The sequence below is a fragment of the Lotus japonicus genome, chromosome 1 (genome assembly GCF_012489685.1).
Source record: "Lotus japonicus ecotype B-129 chromosome 1, LjGifu_v1.2".
Lineage (NCBI taxonomy): Eukaryota > Viridiplantae > Streptophyta > Magnoliopsida > Fabales > Fabaceae > Lotus > Lotus japonicus.
In genome coordinates this window covers 127,584,670-127,607,248 of record NC_080041.1, presented here as the reverse complement: position 1 = coordinate 127,607,248, position 22,579 = coordinate 127,584,670, and the positions used below count along the sequence as shown (strand labels likewise).

The 22,579-nt window shown below is 35.1% G+C and overlaps 1 protein-coding gene across 1 annotated transcript; it reads left to right on the top strand.

The window, feature by feature from the left end:
* The first annotated feature begins 16,933 nt into the window (after positions 1–16,933).
* LOC130730524 (probable methyltransferase PMT3) lies at positions 16,934–22,286 on the top strand. The gene is made up of 7 exons (XM_057582553.1): positions 16,934–17,548; positions 17,657–17,821; positions 17,904–18,086; positions 18,165–18,756; positions 19,372–19,484; positions 20,399–20,619; positions 21,734–22,286. The coding sequence occupies exons 1-7, from the start codon at positions 17,315–17,317 to the stop codon at positions 22,044–22,046; spliced, it is 1,821 nt and encodes a 606-aa protein (XP_057438536.1). The 5' UTR covers positions 16,934–17,314; the 3' UTR covers positions 22,047–22,286.
* Positions 22,287–22,579: the final 293 nt, after the last annotated feature.

Here is a 22,579-nt window from a genome sequence, read left to right as displayed (position 1 = left end):
AAAAGTAATGATAATATGTAAGCTTTGAGTACATTTTCACTCTGATTCTGTTCAATTCTATTTTCGTTTATTTTTTCTTATCTCATCTCGAATTCATGTGTCTTTAATTTGGGTCACTCTAACAGTATTATTAGTAATGGTAATGATTAGATAGTCAGATTTTTTGAAAATTTAATTCAAGATTCAATTCTTTAATTAATGTAGCACGGCTTTTAATCCATTTGAATTCGTCTCAACTCTCAAAACTGAAAATAGCATTTTAATATAACTTTAATTTTTTGTTTAGAATATTTTAACTTCGTTTAGGATTATCTTTTAAATTTGTTTAGGATCTTTTAATTTTGTTTAGGATTTGTTTATTTTCTGTTTGAATATTTTATTTTCCTATTTAAGCACTTGTAAGACACAACCATATAAGTTTTGGGTATGTTTACATCCTCTTTCTCTTCAATTTTATTTCATTTACTTTTTTAATTATTATACATCATATCTTTATTTTTCTTTTTTGTATTTCTATATCTCTGTAGATTTCTGTGGATTTAGCGTACTAACAAATTGTTTCTGTAATATATGATAATGCCATGTTTTTGGAATTATCTAATAATGTATGATTAATTCTTTCCTTTTTGTTAATTTCTGGCTGGGTGCTGAGGGATGCAATGCAACCACGACAATAATTAATAATGTAGATATTGACAAAATGGAGATTTGTCTTAACGTGCATCATCTAAATTATATAATTATTAGGAGAGCGCGTGTGACAGAGCATGATCCATTCCATTGTGGTTCGATCATCCTAATTTCAACTTTTCCACTTTTTGACGGCACATATTGATTATGAGTAATATTTTATTTACATAATTCACTTAATTAATTACATTAAAGAATGTTTAATTTTTTTTCTACTAATTAAAAAACAAAGGTTCAGATTAAGTAAGATTAAAGATGAATTTACTGAAATATACTTATGTAATACTCTTCCGCTCCTGTCCACTTTTTTAGGGGAGGCACACATATTAAGGGTATGATTAATTTTGTTGATTTTTAGAAAAAGTGAGGATTGTTTTTCTATTTTACTCTTTAAAGTATGTGTTACCTCTCCTCATTTATTGTACTGATAAAGACATTTGTTGTAAAAACATTATTTAATACTCTCTTGAAATACTAAGTGGACAATTAAATAACAAAAAAAATCTTTAAAGTTGACTGTTAAATAGGAACGGAAAAAGTAGTATAATGGCTCCTACTTTGCATTACAGAATAAGTGGATTGTACTCTGCTAAAAACAACCTTATTTAATGAGTAATGATATATACACATCTCATCTTTTAAACACTTCATTTCCACCTATTTTTGTTTTTACCTCTCTCCTCTTATCATCTATCACATCTCATATTTTCTCTCTCATACTTTTTCTTTTCTTCCTATCTCTCTCCTCCTTCACCTCCTTCCACCTCAAAATGAGGTGTGAAGAAATCATAATTCTTATTTAATAGTGATCATGGTCTATATTAGTAGTATATGTCCAAGATATATCAGGATCACTTGTAAAATTGGTCATTTTTGCATGTTAAATTATCCATGAGCCATTCTAGTCATTGCAAGCAGGGGATCTAAGAGCTAGCTAGCTAGGTCCCATTCCGAAGTTATACGTGGCATGGAGAATGAGACCGTTAATGTGATGAAGTGATCAGAACTTGGTCATTAATCGTTTAATTAAGACCCTGTCGGAGAAACAGTGAATCTTGTAGTAGTATGGGACCAATCTAATAATTATTATCGTTAACATAATTATAATTAGCTAGAAAATAATCAATGAGGGTAGTCTAGAAATGTTAGATAGCTCTAGTTATGTAAACCCTGGCCAAGTCAAGATTTGTCACCGAATCTTTTGAGGACATGTAAGCTCGATCAGTTCTGTGGATGGTGAAATTGAGTGGGACATATCACATATAAATGAAATAAAATGCATCAATTACTTGTTCACAACATAATTTGTGAAATGAAAACCCTAAATCAACGCGAGTTAAGCATGCTTTAGAGGACACGTGTAACATAGATTAAAATGAGCGCCACATATTGAATACTCTCTCCGTTCCAGAAAGTTTGTAGTTTAAGGTTGTGGTACAAAAAGTAAGAAAATAATTATTGATAGCATAATTTGACTAGATTGCCCTTATTTAATTTTACTAGTATGATGTGCAACTATTAAATTATATAGTACTTAGATAGAGAAGAATGTAATTAATAGAGAAGAGTTGTGGTTGGTTAATATGAAAGGTAATAAGTGAGAGAAAATGTATTAAATGAGGGTAGAGGTGGAGAAAATTAGCAAAAAATGCATTGGTTTTCTAAAACAACAAACATTTTGGGATATTGAAAAATGATGCAAAACAACAAACTTTCTAGAACGGAGAGAGTAATAAATACACGTTTATAGTTAGATGACTCATTAATAAACCACAAGGGGTGACACAAGTGGTGAATTTGCATTTTCTTAGGGAATTTCGCATAGGCTCCTGGCCCGGTTTCATTCCCCCCTGAGGTAAAAAATAATACATTTGTGGTCAGGGACATCACTACCGTATCCCGAGTCAGATTAGTCACGTGGGGCTCCTTTCCCCCGTGGAAACTGGTGACCAAAGAAAATAAAAAAGATGACTCATTAATAATTTAGTTTGGAGATTCAATTCATGTGCAATGCGTATAAAGAAAGATTTGTTATGAAAGATCCATTCACTTAATATAATTTTCGAGTCTTGAGAGTGTTAGTCTCATAATTGTTAGATGTGATAATAGATTGAGAAAAAATATACATGTCATAGGAAGGGCTTGACGTAGAAGATAATTCAAAAATGAAATTATGACTATCCTTACCAAGGGAAAATTAGATAATACAAAATGATTGCGAAGGTTAGGGTTTTTGCCCAATGATGGAACTTTTGTTAGGTGGAGGAGGATGATGTCGTTGGACAATGAGTGACGGCTTAATATTCCTCCCTCTCTTGGGGCCAATAATTTCTTTTAATTTTGAGGTGTGTCTGTTAAGCTTTTTTTTTTTTTATTGTTTTGTTGCCCTAGGTAGTTACTTTAATCGCATAAGTTATGGGTTAGCTATCTCTAATTTGAACAAGAGTAGAATATGCATTGGATTGTAATTTAATAAAGAAGCCACATGTACATTCATTGAACACTAGATCAGTAAATCATACCTCATTTTTCCAAATTCTCATGATTAGTCTATCATTTACTAATCTGTTTAAATATTTGAAGTGGGCTCTGCATGATTATTAATTTGTTATTGATCACCCTCTCGTAGGTTTTTGTGTTTTTCAACACATATAACAACGTCTAATTTAGTTGGTAAATAGCTAATTTTATAAGTATTTAGTTCAGAATTTAATTAAATAATGTGTATGATAAAAAAAATTATTTAAAATTTTATTCGTTTAATATAATTTTTGAGTATCGGTAGAATTGTTTTCATAGCTACCGGAAATATGGATTATTTAAAAAGAAAAAAAAAACATACTCGATCAATATATATTCTAGCCAAGTCAGCTTGAAGCTACGCACACACCCACGTGGCCTTCTGCTCCCACTTTGATTGGCCAACTTTTCTTTTTCATGTGTGATATCATTATCAATGTCACTTCTTCTGGTCCCCGCAAATAGTATTAGTATTAATTAGTTATGTTATTTTCAGCTTGTTTTTAACATTTAAACAACTCAATTCAACGCTTGTCCTAAGATTTGCATGACAACAAAATCTATATACATATAAGTAAACTTTCTAGTATTAACTTATCTTCATGTAACTATGGATAGGATATTTAGCTCTATAATTTTGGTATGATTGATAGCATATATATATCTCAGTTCATATATTGAATTAGGAACAATATCTCTTGTAAATGATTATCTCTTAATCTTTAGGTACGTAGATGATTAGCGGCCAAATATGGATATCAATGTGGTGCCATTATGGGCTGTTATTTGATTTCATTGGTGTTTACATGCATGTGTAATGTACCTTGTTCTTAAGTTCATTGAATTGTATTACAGTTGTTCAAAAGAAAACAAAAAGTGAATAATATATAGAGTTGATTTTCATGCTCATATATATTGCATGTTTAAGTGAGCATACATTAATGGCTGACTTCAATTACTTTAGTGCTCTTATTTAATTTGAATCCCGCAGCCTCAAAACGTTAGCAGCTGACTACAAAAAAAAAATTCCCCAATATAATTCTTAACCAATAAGAGTGAACCGCGTGCAATGTCCAATGAACCTTACTTAATGTTTCGTTGACTCTCTAAGTGCATCTCCAATGCTAGTTCTTATTTCTTAGTTCTTAGCACTATTAATGTGGGCTCGTACTGCCACATGTGCTTAAGCAACTCTATGCACATTTTGCTCCAACCATAAGTACTTAGTTCTTAGTTCTTAACACTATTCATTTGGTCCCACAATATCATTATAGTAATAATATTTTTTACTTTCATATAATTTTGATTTAAATTTAAATGCTAATTCAATATCTAAATTAAATGAATTGATGAATGAGAGAGAAAAAATTAACTTTTCATGCTAAGAACTCAAAAAGTAAAACATCTTATATAAGAACCTAGTTCTTATTTTTAAGAACTAAGAACTCCACGTCATCTCCTCCAATGGTTAAGAACTCAGTTCTTAGTTCTTAACTCAAAAATAAGAACTAAGAACCTTGCACTGGAGATGCTCTAATTAGATTAAGGTGATATGTTTTAACCTCTAAACTCTTGCATTTTTAATTTGTTGTTGGGCTTAATTGCAACTTTGGTCCCCGACGTTTACCAATGCCACGATTTTGGTCCCCCACAAAATTTAATTACATGGATGGTCCCCGACGTTGTAGGTCGTGTGCAACGTTAGTCCAACCGTTTATTTCTTAATGGAGGAGGCTTACGTGGACGTCCAGTTGGAGAGAGAAAGGAGGTATGAGGAGAGAGGGAAGCACGTGAGTATCACGTGACCCTTATCTGAACCCATTATACCCAAACCCCTAACCTCCCTGGAACGAAGAAGGTAACGCGATTTAGATCCCTAGGGTTTCAGATTTGGGTATAATGGGTTCATATAAGGTGCACGTGAGTTCACGTGCTCCTCTCTCTCCTCAGATCTCTTTTTTCTCTCCAACTAGACGTCCACGTAAGCCTCCTCCATTAAGAAATAAACGGTAGGACTAACGTTGCACGCAGCCTACAACGTCGGGGACCATCCATGTAATTAAATTAGGTGAGGGACCAAAATCGTGGCATTGGTAAACGTCGGGGACCAAAGTTGTAATTAAGCCTTGTTGTTGCTTTAATATTTTATGTATTTGAGTTCCAGCATCCCTTGTGTTTGGGTTTGAATATAGTATTGGGCAAAACTTCAAGGCATTTAACAGTTCTCCTCCACTCTAAAACCCCAAGGAGTACTCTTTGTTCTTTTTTATAAGAAATCATTTTGACAATTACGCTTATTAAGAAAAATATGCAATGGTTTCTTCGCTATTATTCTAAGATGTAACAGAGATTTCAGAAACACCATTCTAGGTTAATTTCTTCTCTATTAACATGAGACATGGTTGGGCTTACAAAGTTGAAGTTAATGTTATCTTGAAAGCCTTGATGTTCTATCGGGAGTGTAATTTCATGGACATTGTGATAGCTAGACAGCGACTCCACAATGGCGGTGGAGTGGGTCATGTCCAAAACAAACCGTCCATGGAAGCTTTTGAATGATCTAATTTAAATAGACCTCTTAATGCTGGAAGTTCACTGGCTTGGAGTTTATCATCGATAGAGAAGCTAATAATACATTGATTCACTGGCTAAATCGGGTTGCAAAAGAAGAACAAATCTGTGGTGGTGTGTTCTAATACTGCTCGGTGATCTTGTTGCTTGTTTTTCGTGATAAAGCATGCTCTGTGGTGCTTTCTTCGTGTGTTTTGGTTTTGCTGGCGTTTATCTCATTAGCTTCTTGTTATGTTTTCTTCTTCTAGTTGTTTGGTAGAAGGCTCCTTCTGATGGACTTATGGTTATTGGGCCTTATGCACTTTATCTTTTATTATCTATAGTTTAGTTTTAATGTCCAAACTTTTATTAGGTGTCAACTTTTAGTATATTCTCTTTATTAGGATGATGTCACTTGTTGGTCATCTAGAGAATTATGTTAGCTATAAATTGTATCCTTTTACTATTGAATGGATAACAAAAAAATTGACAAAGTTTTATTTTATCTTCTTTTCTTAGTTTTCTTTTGGTTTTCTTCCTTTGATTTTACTTGGTAGAGTTTCTCTCTACCAATTTGGTGCTTTCATCGTTGATCCTCATGCCCCCATTCACCGATTCACTCAATACCATTGATGCCAAGCTTGAAGCCATGACCAGCCAGTTGCAGCAGCGCAACTACACATCCGACTTCACTGCTATTCCGGGCTCCATGGTCAACCAGCTTGAATCCAGTTGGGACTCCAGATTTCATGCTCCTTATGGGACTACCGATCACGTTACCATCTCTCACCACAAGTCACAACCCATACCACCGCATCAAGAGTAAAAGGATACAATTTATAGCTAACATAATTCTCTAGATGACCAACAAGTGGCATCATCCTAATAAAGAGAATATACTAAAAGTTGACACCTAATAAAAGTTTGGACATTAAAACTAAACTATAGATATTAAAAGAAAAAGTGCATAAGGCCCAATAACCATAAGTCCATCAGAATGAGCCTTTTACCACTGTTGTAGTCTTTTCGTGCCTTTTAGTTTCTGTTCTGATTTTATTTTGTTAGTGGACAGCGTGGGTTGTTTTCCCTTTGTCTATTGTTACTGCATTGCTACTTTTTGGATGTTCCATTCCCAATTTTATCAATAAATCTTCTCTTTATTTATAAAAAAAAATTATAATGAGACTAATTAATATTTTGATTTTAAGATATATATATATATAATCTTTTTTATGAGCTATAAGCTACAAAAAATTATATTTTTGTATTGCTACAAATTTATATGTATATTTTTTCCCCACAACTTAAAATTCCTGGATTTGCCACTGTGCATAGGAACGATTTTTTTCTTTAAAGTGAACAGTTAGTAATGAACGAATGTAGTATTAAGGAACTAACAATGTCTCCAGGGGATCTTATAAAAGGGAACAAAGTGAGTATTTAACGCTATTTTTTTACAACTAATGTAGAATTTTTACTCAAACTTGGTATCCCAACTATTTCCTTCGCAAATGTGAATAAATCTCAAGTAGAGATTCACATGCTTGTTGCATGTCCAAACTTGCATCGCCATTGGGTCTAGAACAATAAGACATGTTTGTTGATTACCACGTTGACTATAAGACTTTTAATACAAGAAGTCATCATCATGTCGCACCATCTATCAACTCTGATACCACTAGTTGGTTGTGAGATGCTTTAAAACTTTGGGAGATCACCACACATTAAACTAAGAGCAAACACACAATTGGATTTGACACTAGGAGTTAAGGCCGACCTCGATCCTCTAACTCGTGTTTTAAAATTGGACCCGATCAATTAGGGTCAGGTGAAAAGCCCTAACACAACCCTTTCCAATTCGTCCCACGAACACCTCTTATCCACTAGTTTCAAAACATGGCTATGTCATATCTTCACATAAGGATTACAATTTCTTAAATTAACACCACATGGAGACAACTTCATGAAATAGTAGCTTCAAGCCTCCAACAATCCAATATGGTCTATGATAAAATATTATAGTAGAAATGTATTTCACTATATAGTAATATTTTTTTTGGGAGAAAAAAGAGGTAACACATATCTATTCAAAATAAGAAACATTCACTTTATCATTTGCTATCAAAATTTTCTATCTCAAAGGACACTATACAGTAATATTAGAACATTGTGTCATGTAAAACATAGTACAAATGATCTAGTAAATGTGTAATTTCTTTAATTTCCTTAGTAAATAAGATTAAAAAATAGTTGTTTTCAAAATGGAAAATATTTATAGTTTTTTTTCGTGAGAATTCAACTGTCCTTTCAGGCAAATTCGGGCTCATCCTTTTGTGATTCGGTCTTTGCTAAACTCGCACCTTATCGGGTTTCTTTGATCTAGGGACAAGTTCAGGTTTAAAAAATTGGCCCGATCAGTTCTTAGGGTTGGTGAGAGACGAGTTCAACCCATCCCACGAACACCCTATTTTACATCACATCTTTCTCCCAAACTTTTAAGGCATTGAATGTAATAATTCTCTCACTTATAAACTGCAACAAGCCTGTTGCATATCCGAACTTGCATCAGAGTTGGCTTTGCATCAACTAAACACGTTACATGGTCACAATATTGCTAAGAAGACTTTTCCATAAAAGGATTCAAATGTTTTGATTTGCAACAGATTCTCAATTCTGCTCTTCGGTTACAACTGGATTGCATGCACTGCAGGGACGCTCTTCAAGCCCCCTCTCTAGCTGGTAAGTGTGGCTTCCAACAGGTTGATTTTTGGTGGTCGCCTCCTGCTTCTTCCTGGATCAAATGTAACACGGACGCGTCTGTGAGGAGTCCAGGGAATTTGGCAGGTTGTGGTAGTGTTTTTCGCGACCACGGTGGCACATGGTTGTTCGGTTTCAGCCCGAATTTAGGCACCTCTAATGTTATGTGGTAAGAGCTTTAGGGCAATCCCTATAATGGTTACTTTGGCTTGAGAATGAGGATTTCCGAAGATTATTGTGGAAAGTGATTCCAAGGTTTTTGCTTCCTTAATCAATGAGGGTTGTGGTAGCTTTCATCCTTATGCTTCCATGGTGAATCAAATTCGGGCTTGGATGTCTAAGAAATGGAAAGTTTGTTGCATTCACACTTGGCGTGAGGCTAATCAGGTGGTTGATTGCTTGGCAAACTTGGCCCATGAGATAGATTCGGGTATCCATGAATGGGAAGAACCTATGTCTCGGGTCTCTAGTTTGCTTCTTTGTGATTGTACGGAAATCTCTTTCCCGTGTTCTACTTATTTGTAGTTTCTTTCTTTAGACTTAGCCCTTCATAAATGATCGATCATTTTTTTTAATATTGCAATTAATCCATTAAGAGGTAATTGTCTATGAATGGTATCAGCCATCAGGCTCAAATCATAACTCTAGTCTCTAGCTATTCCTTTTATCAACAATTGCATGCTCTTTTTGTTAGTTTAGTCAATTAGGAATATTCCTTGGAAATCCACCTTTTTTCTTTTTTAACGTGAAATCCACCTTTATTGAATTTCATGATATTGCACCTAAAATAACTGATGATTTGGCAATGAGATCGATGGCTCTCAGAAATGGATAAATGATTTGTGACCCACAATTTAAGACTTTATGTCATTTTCAGCTTAATAATTTGGTACAATTTAAAAATGAAAATTAAGAAATAAATTAAAAACGAAACCACATCCAAAGATTCTTGTGATAGCTTAAAAACGTAGGAAATTGATTTCTACAAGCATAAGCTTCATCAATCACGTATAGAGACCTCGGATGTGACTGATTATCATCAAAAGATTATACGAGTTTAGTGTTTTTAAGTGAAGTCGATAATTGCATAGTATGTAGTATGTACATTAACTCATTAAAGTGTACGTTGTGGTACCATAAGACAGATTAAGTTGTGGTATTTAAAATTAGTTTGTTCAATAATAAAGATTTATGTATCGGTTAAAATTTTGATTTAGTTATATTATATTATGGTAATGCAACTTTGCAACATTCCAGTCTTAGGAACGTGAGATTTGCAAGTTGTGTTTTCAGAGTTTTTTCATCAATCAACCATTGTCATTTTATGCGCATCTCCATCACCATCATTAGTTTTCACTACTCATCTATTTTTCATTAAAAAAAGAATTTCATGAGATAAAGTTAATTGAGAATACTAATGTTTTGTTTACTCTTCTTTTCCACCGCCACCTCAAAGGAATTACAAGAAAAAAGAGTGATATAATATATGAGTGACAGAAAATACATAGAGAGATAGGAAGAAAAATGTGTGGAAAAGATATGAGAAAGAAAGTGGAGTGTGAATAAATCATTACTCGGCAAGTAAAGTAAAATTCAAAGGTGTTGTGTTGAACTCTCATTAATGAATGGTGTTAATTAGGCGCTATTTACATTACTAATTAATAATTCAATTGTATTTTTTCTCACTAGTATCATGATTGTGTGAATCGAGACCAATATTTCTATATGAGTCCTTAATATTTGGGGAAGGTTGTAAAAATAGTCATTTCGTGAGACATCCGAAATTTAATGAAAATTTCTTTTTTGAGGTACCTAAGTCGGATGTCCATTTTTTGTGATCCAAGTCCCCAAAATGTGAAGTATCCTCTTAGGTAGACTCAATCTAGTCCTCAACCTGGAGCAATAAAAATAACTTGGATTGACAGCGATGTCCCTCATGATATTTCTCATCACAGTTATAACATCAACCTAGGGCCTTACATTCTTGCGTTCGGGATGTTATAAGTTTTTTAATAGACAAGGAGGAAGGGATAGGAGATTGATGTTTAGGGATAGGGTTTGGTATGTTGTGGCATAGGGTAGGGGTGAGGAAGGGTTTATACATGGAGATGGGAGTGAATAAGGGGCAACTATAGTATAGGGGAGAGCTGAGAGCAGATGTATGGTGGTGGTTTGGAATCCCTAATTTTATATTCAATTAGCTTAGGTGATCCAATAGCTTTTGATACAGAATATATATATGGACGCAATTTACATAGCCAAATATATGTAAAAATGTCCCTTATAATTATCATAATAAAGTAGAGAACTTTTCATTAGTGGGACCAAAGAACATGCATTAAAATAATAGAAATATAGAGTATCTGAAAAAACATGACATCTAAAAAAAATTAAATATATTTATAATATCAATAAAAAGTTTATATCTAACCCGATGAGCTGACTCAATCCGGCCCATCATTAGTCTATTAGATTAGCGGGCTAGAAAAATACTAATTGTTGGTTGGAATCTCTAACCTAACTCGCCAAAAGAGTGGATCTAGCGACCCAACGACTCAAATTCATTTTACCACCCTACCTTCAATCACTTACTTTTGAGTATAATAATTAAAGATCCTTTTTTGGTACTTACATATAAAAATTACTTAGTATGAAACTGCTTTGTTTGGCTTAAGAAGAAGAGTTGAGTTTCTCCCCTTGGGGATCCTCCCCTTTGGAGAGCTCCTCATCCGATAAGGACGTTCTCTTTCCTGTTGGTAAAATTTTCTCCCCACAATAGGTGGGTGCTCCTCCATATTAGGTGGATTTGTTTCCCAAATAAGTGGCATTTCCTTGTTCATGTATTTTTCCCTTCCCCTTGCCCACCACCTCCTTCGCTCTCACCGCCATTTCTTCCATCTTGGAGCCTCCACCGCTTCCATCAACTGTTGCAAGCGGCATCGCAGATATGCTATTGAAACGCACAATGTCACCCTGTCGTTGTCGTTGTCGTGGACACCTTTCCAACCTAAGCCCGAGACCACCACCATCGCCATCTTTATCAGGCTGGGATCTGGGTTGCAAATGAGGGTATTGGTTTGTTCTTCTCTTTAGGTAGCATAAAGTGTTGCTGACGTCATTGTTCCTCAGCTATGACCAGCTCTGCACCTGCCATCACCAACCATCCTCCCATATGTTCGGTTCAACTTCTAGTCAGATCTACATATATCTTGTTCTATAGGGTGGCAGTGTTGTCGCTGTGATTCACCGTGTCGTTGAGGCCAAGATGCAAGTTTCGTCAAAGGCTTTACAAACACAACTCTAGCAGAGTCAAAAGAGTTGCAAAATGGAGCAGTTGTTTATAAATGAAAAACACATTACTGCCCAGAAAAGTTAGTTTGGTTCACTAGTACTCTTAGAAATTTCATATCTATATTTGTTTATCGATTATTTGTATCAACATGATGAGTGAGCATGATTTGATCTATAATGTTTGATTTATTATACATTATATTATCACTCTTAGATTTTGCAAGTGAACTACTTTGAGCTCCCCGTGTCTATTGTCGTAGAGGCATATGAGTGCTAGGCTCCCTTTTTTTTGTCAAGGTGTTTAGATTAAACATCCAAATGGGTTGTTAAACGACACTTACATCATGTGGAACAAAGTCCCAAAAAGTGATATTGCAATGCACAAAGATAAGAAAAAGAAGAGCAAGCATGCTCACTCTGGTTCAACCAGATAAAACATGAAGTAAGCAAAACCCTAATGGTTATACAACACTACAAAACCCCACAAATTAACAGATAATCCAGCCCGAAGAGGTTAAAACTTTCTTCTACTTCTTTAAACGACACTCCAAATGGACAAGTCATCGGCTCTGCCGAAGTTGTAACTGATGCTAACAACATGGAAGCCCAGCAACATGACTTCAACAACATCTTAACAGGGACAATCTGGAAATCTAAACACAAGAGAGGAAGCATGCATATGTAGAACCTGAAGACACGGTGGCATAGTGAAGGTGGTCGTTGTAGGAGGCACCACGGTAGCTTGAATCGAGACCTACAGAGGAGAGGGGTGGTGAACGGATGGTTCTGTGTGGTGGATGGCTGGTGACTGAGGTCGCCACTGGCGTTGCGTGCTAGGCTCCCCTTGAGCTCCTCTTGTTTATGTTTGCCTGATTGGGCTTTTGACCCAGAATCTATGAAATTGCCTCTTTGACAAGAAAAAATGGAAGATCAAAATTGTGTGTTTGGGAGAGTCCTACGTGGCCTTATAGGGATTGATCAGGGTTAATAATCATATGAGATCCCACTCTTTGCACAACTATCGCTTGACATCCAGAATAATACACACAATCAGGGCCTTATAGGGATTGATCAGGGTTAATAATCATATGAGATCCCACTCTCTGCACAACTATCACTTGACATCCAGAATAATACACACAATCAGGGAAACTATTCAAACCTTGCATCCGATCAATGACAACATATATTTGCATGGATCCTAATCATATCATTTGATTGATAGAGAGAGACTGAGAGAGTACACTTGTCTAAGCTCCAACACTTGGATTATGTGGTTGGTCATGAGCCTCATCGAGTAATTAATTAAGCCCACTCTATATACTTCCTACAAGTTCTACCATTGTTGTTTGTATCAACCTGAGATCACAGCTTGGACCACTATTTTGAAAGCTAAATCTGACCTAGCTAATAGATATCCTCTCAGCCGATCTTTTCAATTTGTGTCAATAATTTGACACACACAGAATATCCTCTTGCAGTATTAATTTTCTTTAACTTTCAATGGAAATGTATAATTTTGTTTGCTTCGTGATCATATTTTAATTACTCTGAATGTCAATTTGTATTCACTGCCTCTTACGTACACATATAAGACATTAAATTAAGTACTTAGAATATAATATTATGGATCGGAACAAAAAGAATCAGAATTTAACATTTGGGGGAACAAAAACACTTTGTCGACCTTTTTGCCCTGTGCTCCAAAGTAGTTTCTTTTTCCCCCCTTTTCTTTCCTATATTTTATATTTTATGATAGCTGGCAATCACTGTTAATTTACAAATTGTTATGTATGCAGACACTAATATGTATTGTTAATGGAAAGATTTTTGGATTAATAGTTATATTAGTTCCTAATTTTATAATTGGGTTGGTTTTAGTCATTCGATAGAAAAGTGATGTTTAGTGGCGGCAAAAAAATTCAGTAATTATAAAAATGACCGCTACTAAACTTTAATTTTTCGCCGAAAAACTAAAATTAAACACGCTTATAATATTATGGACTAATTTGACCATTAACTCAAGAATTATTATCTTTTAGGAACTATGTGTATATGATAAAAAGTTGCTTTTCTATCCTTGAGTGGGCTGAGATATTATTAGTTATGACTTTGATTAAGCTTAAGATTGAAAATTAGTTAGAGAAGGCATGCATTGGGGAAGATCATGAGCTCACTAATTACTTAAAGGAGTATACTTATCATTGATCACCAACTTAACTACCGACACAAGTAGCAAATTTGAACCCAAACAAAAGTGTCTAAATCAGACCATGTTTACTATTATAAATGAAGTTTGGAGAATTTTTATTGGCTAACTAAATGAACAAAAATTAACAATATTTAATTATTGATCGACTTGCCCATCTCCCTTGGCGCATCTCAAGTCTCAATAATGGAGATATAGGTAGCAAGAGGGCTGCTATCATGAGTGATCCTTAAGTAAGGGATTATAAATATATAAATACAGTATTAAGACAAAACATGCATGCAAATCAGTTTCTGCAAGGTATAGAAGAGTACATAGAAATCATATTTCAGCTCCGTGACTGTTGAGTTATTTTCACTTGAAACGCAATCTCTGTTGAATTATTTCAATTTACAAACTAGTTGGAGGAAACTGAAAACATGTTATGATAATTATTGATACGTAGTATTCAGCATTGCTGCTGTGTATATAGAAGACAGAATCGCGCCGAATTATGCAGGCTATGAACATTTATTGAAAGTGAAATGAGATGTTCACTCAAGTTATAATCAATCATCAGAGTATTATCAATCACTGCCTTGCAAATTATTGCGACGGGATTCCATTATTGGATTGTTTGTCGGCAATTTTACTTCACGGATATCTTGAAAGAATTTAAGGGGTTAATATGGGCATTTGACAAATTAAAATTTCACTATTCTTTTAAGCTTTAATTTGTTTGGGAGTTTTTTTAGGAAAGGCGAGAAAGAAGACATGGAAGAGAAAGTAAATCCTCTACTTGTTTGGGAAGTTCACGGCAAGAAAGACTCATTTTAGGTTCAAAATTATCGAAAAAAAAATCATCATTTAGCGTTGGCAGAACCGATACAAAACGTCAAATGACAAATTAATTACACTTAAAGATAGTGTAGAATAAACTAACATTAAGTAGTTGTTGTTAGCATCCGCTATGATGGACGCTAAAACGACCAACCAACGTAATGTCGGGTTAGGCTGACGCTAAAGTGAGTTTGGTTTGGCCCATCTCGAGGTCCACAACTTAGTGTCAGTGTAGCCTATGTTAAGTTTCGATGGTTTCTCTGCCTCAACGGTCTTATAAGCCATCTCCTCCCTCACACCCCATCACACTTCTCCCCAACCCTCACCCCCTCACACTGTCACTGCCTTTCCTACCTCCCATTGTGCTACCCTGCCATCTCGCCACCCCGCCTCACCTTTCTCCCCTTGCCTCTCTTCTCCCATCGCCCCCGCCTCTTCCCCCTCACACCCTCTCCTTCGGTCACCCTCTCTCCCTTTGCCACCTTATATGTCCAATCCGCCAATAGTGCTCACACTTCCTAAACCATCGCCCTCTCTCCTTTTATCGCCTATCTCCCTTTGTCGCCCATGTCCCTCGGCCTCCCCCTCCACCATCAGATATTTGCCCCCTCTGCCACCAATTCACTCTCTCTCTTAACCCTCACATCTGCCACCTCTCCCTATGTCTCCTCTCTCCTTCAGTCGCCACATCTCCCGTTGTCACTCCTCTCCCCCACCACATGATCCGCCCCCCTCATTCCCCTTACTTCATCTGTTCAGCCAAGATGTCAATGTTATAATAATATAGTATATATGTACAAGTTAAAAATGAAAATTTTAGTGGAGGCAACTGCTCCTATGCACTCAAGTGCATATGTGTCTCTAATTCTACTTCAAGTGTGGTGAAGATCAAATGTCTCACTAAAAAACTTTCAACTTAGGAATTTAAACAATATTAACCACTACGACATCAGACACCTATTGAGTCTTACTTTTAAGTTTTAACATATAATTTAACAAAGGAAATTTTGTTTTAAGGAAAAATAGTTGAACAATTTACTTATTCTTACGTAAAAAGGTACAGGAGAAAAAGAATGGGGTCTCGTTTTTTTTTTTTCTGATAGTGATCTCGTTATTGCTTAAAAAACGAAAATGAACTTTCTTTAATTAACCAGTAGCACGTATAACCAACCCATGGATTGCTGTAATTAACCAGTTAGGCCCACTCCAACTATAGAGGCAACTGTGGCTAAAATATTAGGCTGGAGAGATGGCCCATCAGATATTTGGACAAAAAAACAATAAAGCAAATATTCTCAATTGGATGAGTTTGATGTTAAATATTGCAAGAGGATGTTTTCTTTTTGTTATTTGTTTATGTTATGCTGGTTATAACTTTGTGAGCAAAAATGTAATGTGTATTAGTTTAAGAATTGTAGTATTTATTGACCAAAACAAAGAATTGTAGTATTTTCTTTCAAAAAAAAGAAGAAAAGAATTGTAGTATTTCTCTTGTGTAGGTTTGTTTTCCCGTTAGCCTTCTGAGGCTCTTGCTTATGTTTGATATATAATGCTTCCATTTAAAAAATTACAAATTTAATCAAGCAAATCATTTTACATATTATTTATCTTCAAAGTCCAAACTCACCAATAATAGTATTTAATTTCACCCTAAGTAAACTTTTGAAAAAAAATCACCCTAAGTTAAAAAGTTTATAAGTTTCCTTTTTTTTTTACAAGAGGAAAACTAAGTTTCCTTCATCTTTAAACATTAATATGACCACAATTCTATTATTAAAACTTATTTTTAAAATACTTTTTACATATTTTTTCAATGAATAAAAGTTTAGTTGATTTCAGTTCAATGACCACTATATATTAAGACATACATTCGGGAGCATAGTCGTTTATAGAAATACTTACAAATTATCCACGGACACAATTTTTGCATGGACAACCGGAATCAAACATAAAATTTTCTGAGGAAAAGTGGTTTGTGTTTCGTAAAATATATGTTTACATTCACATGAAACATCTTACAAGTCATGTTATGTGGAAATATCTAAAACCTATATAGCTCCTTTGACATGGGTCTTGTGCTTTTCATTCATTTATACCATTCATTCCGACCATGTTGGCCTTTTCTGTGTCAATAGCTGGCAAGTTGCAATTGTCGGTGATTCCCTCTCAATATTCTTTGTTCTTTTCCCATTTCATTCATCAATGTTCCCCCACCTTGCTCTTTTGCTTCACTTCACTTCCACTGTTCCTAGTTCCTACCAACTCCATATGCAATTTTAGTTCTACATAGTACTGTCCTTTTGTCAAACAAGGTTTTATGCATATTTATACACACATGTATGTTTGTGTTTGATTCAACAGTGAAAAGTGATGATGGGTATTTGAGCTTTGCCTTTTTCATCTCTTTAAGTTTGGATCTTGTAAAAGTTGAGAACTTAAAGTCAAACTAGAAAGGTGAATCCTTTTGCAGTGGCAACCATGATAAGAGGAAGAGCAAATAGGAGCTCTAGAAAGAGGTTGGTTACAACTGTGTTGTGCTTGGTGATTGTTGGTGCTTTCTTCTACTTTCACTCTAAGAGTAGTAGTAGTGGCTCTTCTGCTGTTGAGTTTGGCAAAAGACACTTTGGTTGGGGAGAGGAAAAAGATGATGTTGAACTTGAATCTTCAACCATAACTGGAGAGGACAGTGCTGTTGTACCAAAGAGCTTTCCAGTGAGTTGTTAGACTAACATTCTGAAATCTGCATTCAACATGTTTGATGTTATGTTTCAACTAGAATGAAACACTTAATTTGGTTTTACTTTTGTTATTTTTATTAAGGTATGTGATGATAGTTTATCTGAGCTGATTCCGTGCTTGGATAGAAACCTCATATACCAAACAAGATTGAAGCTTGATTTGTCTTTGATGGAGCACTATGAGAGACACTGCCCAATTCCTGAGAGGCGTTTTAATTGTTTAGTTCCTCCCCCTCCAGGGTACAAGGTGACTCTCTTCATGGTGTTTTGGAAATATTATTTTGCTTCGTGTTTTGGTTTCTTATGTTGTTGTTAATTAATGATGATAGACTCCAATCAAGTGGCCCAAAAGCAGAGACCAGGTATGGAAGGAAAATATACCTCACACCCATCTTGCAACTGAGAAATCAGACCAGAACTGGATGGTTGTAAAAGGTGAAAGAATTCTTTTTCCTGGTGGAGGAACCCACTTCCATTATGGTGCTGATAAGTATATTGCATCAATTGCTAATGTAAGCTCCCTATCTGGGTTGAAGATACAATAATCACCATAACATAAATTGAAGTTTCATTCATTATTGTTCTTACAGATGCTCAATTTTCCAAACAATATAAACAACGGAGGAAGACTCCGGTCTGTTCTTGATGTTGGATGTGGAGTTGCAAGCTTTGGAGGATATCTTCTTGCTTCTGATGTGATAGCAATGTCATTAGCACCAAATGATGTTCATCAAAACCAAATCCAGTTTGCTTTAGAGAGAGGGATACCGGCATATCTTGGTGTGTTAGGTACCCTGAGACTCCCTTACCCCAGTAGATCTTTTGAACTTGCTCATTGTTCTCGCTGTCGAATTGATTGGCTTCAGAGAGATGGCATGCTACTCCTTGAGTTGGATAGGCTACTCAGGCCAGGAGGTTACTTTGTATACTCATCTCCTGAAGCATATGAAACGGATGACGAGAATAGGAGAATATGGAGAAAAATGAGTGCTCTTGTTGAGCGGATGTGCTGGAAAATTGCTGCTAAGAAGGACCAGACTGTTATTTGGGTCAAGCCTTTGACAAATAACTGCTACTTAAAAAGAGAACCTGGTACTCAGCCTCCACTCTGCAGTTCTGATGATGATCCTGATGCAGTTTGGGGAGTTAAAATGGAAGCTTGCATTTCACGCTATTCTTCTCGTGAGTTATACCTCCTCTGTTCATGTTTTTCTAATTGTTAGTGAGTCACGAACCAACTATCCCAAAAAGCTTAAGCTCTTGGGAGAAAACGCGTGAATAGTTTTATATTATATTTTTAACATGCTCTCTCTGACAAGAACCATTGATCTTAAACCATGGACAATGCACAGGCTAACTACCTTGCATTGAAATTCAACTTCTTTTATTATAATAATGGAGGCAACAATGATCGAACTTAAGTCCCCTTGGTTACAGAGACTTTGATACTATGTCATGAACCAAGTATCCCAAAAGTTTAAGCTTATTATGTGAAGAAGCATGAATGGTTTTATATTACTATTTTTATCAAGATCATGAGATAAACTGCTCATGGTCATTAATAGTTCTAAAATATGATTATGAATAATCAATGATGTAATACCTGGAGATTATGCAGTTGTTTACAAGAATTCTTACATGATTTTGCTTTTGCTTTAGCTACTCTATATCGGTCTTGTTCTCTCTAGGAACAATATACATTCAGATACTACTGCATTTTTTGCATGTTCCACCAGAAACTTCTGGGATTATTAGTAACTCCTGTATACAATAACCATATTCTGCTGGTCTGCACAGAAATGCACAAAGCAAAAGGAAGTGGCTTGGCTCCTTGGCCAGCTCGATTAACTACTCCACCTCCTCGTCTTGCAGAAATTGACTATTCTACTGAAATGTTTCAGAAGGACATGGTAATTTAGAATCTGTTTTGCTAATATGCTCTTTTGTTCATCAGAAGGAAGTGGCAACGAAGCCTGCGGGTAACCGTAAAAACAGGAAATAAAAATATATGAAAGGAGATTCAAGAGGAAGAGGGTAGGGAGGACCTGTTTGAAACCATGCATTAATCAACTGAAAAATATAACAAAGATAACTGAGATCACAAGTGTTGCTAGACCAAAGTTGAGTGTCAACTAGTTAAAACCCCCAAAATTAGCCCAGGTGTCATCACCCTCATAATAGTGAGGTTACATCTTGACCCAAAACTTCTGTAAACAGAGACAAGATATATATATATATATATATATATAGAGAGAGAGAGAGAGAGAGAAATGTTGTAATGGGATACACAAATAGGTGCAGCCTCTCTCAGATATATAGAATATTAGGGTAGAGTCCAGCCCAATGTGCAATACAAAGTATGACCTTAAAGTATATATGGATCTGGCCCTAACTCTTAACATAACCTACGACTAACCCTAACTCTTAACATAACCCTAACTCCTAACAACTTTAGAGAAAATATATGGGTCTTTATACTTATATTATACTCATTTTAGGAATTTAACTCATTCCTAACTGATTTGGAATGTCATCACTCACACTTAAATTTCTAATATAATTTTCTTTCTGCAATTTATGTCTATAGGAAGAGAATATAATTGCAACTCCATATGTTAGGTTGAATTTGTGGAAAGTTTTGTCTTTTTATTCTCAAGCTCTAAAATGCGATGGACACTAAATGAATAAGCTTTAAAAGAAGCAAATATTCTATAACTGAATCCAGGAAAAATAGATAGCTTCATAGGTAATGTACACTGACCTAAACAAACCATTGAATGTTTAGTCTAGCTATTGGTATAATGAGAGAATCAACTTTGTGCAGGAACTTTGGCAACAACAAGTTCATAATTACTGGAGCAAGCTAGGCAGTAAGATTAAGCCAGACACAATTCGGAATGTGATGGATATGAAGGCAAATTTGGGTTCATTTGCTTCTGCTTTGAAGGACAAAGATGTTTGGGTTATGAATGTGGTTCCAGAAGATGGGCAAAACACACTCAAGATAATATATGACAGAGGATTGATTGGAACAGTTCACAGCTGGTATGGCTCTGATCTTTATTGAAATAGTTATCTTCATGAGGTTATGTTATGGCAACCCCTATTAAATTTGTCGTTTCCTTTTTTAGAATACAATAACAACAAAAGCCTTATCCCACTAAGTAGGTCAGCTATATGGATCACACGACATCATTGCACTCGATCAAAAACCAAATTTTGAGGGATAATATTGACAATGAGATCGTTTTTAACGATATCTTCCTCTGTCAATTTTTACCTGCCTCTACCCCTTTTCACACGACTAGGATTTATGCTATCAACCCTTCTCACTGGTGCCTCCAAAGGTCTTCTTTGTACATGTCCATACCACCTTAACCGATTCGTCAGCTTCTCCTCAATAGGCTCCACCCCAATATATCATCTTATACAATCATTGCATATATTTTCTAGTGTGGTCACTCATCCATCTTAGTTTTCTGATTTCTACTACAACAATTTTTACCTCATGTTGTGTCATGTTAAAACCCAACATTCGCTAACATAGAGAATAACAGGTTTTATAGCGGTTCGGTAAAACTTTCCTTAGAGCTGCGTAGGTACTTTGTGGTCACAGATAACTCCTGATGCTTTTCTCCACTTTAACCACCCAACATTTTTCTTTTTTTAAAATACTCTTCAAATATCAAAGTATTCCATTCTCACTGCCACACCACACTCATAGAGGACTTGACACCAGGAAGCATTTAGTATGTATATAACTATTTGTCATTAAAAAAAGGCTCATTATCTAGTTATGATCTGGTTTTTCATTGAAGGAGTAATCTGGTTTAGTCCTCTAGGAGTCAAATTAAAAAAAAAATCATTCAGAACTGTTTTTAGTTGAAACAAATTTCATAAAATTGTTCAAGGTTGGGCTAGTTTTGAATTATAATTGATTGGTCTAAAATTTGCTTTAAATGAGTTCAATATCATTTTTTCAAGTTTCGGTTGAAAATAAAAAATAAAATTGATTAGGTGGAAACCAAACACCATTTCAGTGATTCAAAACAGTTTTGAGTGACCTAACAGAATTTGATATAAATTAATTTGAAAATAAGAATGATCACTAAACTTGTTATAGTTTATACTGATGATGTTGAACGTATGAATGTGACAGGTGTGAAGCTTTCTCAACCTACCCTAGAACTTATGATCTGCTCCATGCATGGACTGTGTTTTCTGATATTATTAAGAAAGATTGCAGTCCAGAGGATTTATTGATTGAGATGGATAGAATTCTGAGGCCAAAAGGTTTCATCATTGTCCATGATAAGAAGTCAGTGGTGGAGCTTATAAAGAAGTATTTGCCAGCATTACACTGGGAGGCAGTGACAATATATGATGTAGATCAAGGTGAGGAGGGAAATACGGTGTTAATAATTCAAAAAAAGATGTGGCTCATAAGTGATAGCATCCAGGTTTCAGAATGATGCCATGATATTCACTTACAAGTTACCAATCCATGGTCATCACTTTGAAGAGGGTTTGACTTGATCACTACTCTGGGTCTAAAGATTAATCCCAGATCATTCCATTGGAATTTATGAAATTCTATTATTCTAGGCACTTTCACATTTTCATCCTGTTGTTGTCCGAGGAATCTGAGGAAATATCTTGTGTATTGAATTAATTTTTTAATGTCATAGGATTTCAGTTTTTTTTTTTTGAAATTTTTCTTCAGCTTTGGAACTCTGTTTTTCATTGGCGAGCTAACTGTATGCTTGGATGTTAGAAGTATGGTGAAAAAAAGAGAGAAAAGGAGAATATAAATATAGACTAAATTAGATTTTTATCGTGTTTTGGTTGAAAGAAAATTATTTTCCACATCTCAAGTGATGCCATTTTACTATTTTAGATATTTAAATAAATTCATGGTTTATGATGTACATGTAAGTATATCAAGTGTTTATTTCTCAATCTGAGTGTCACTCTAAATGAGTACCACTTTCAATTTCTCAATTTA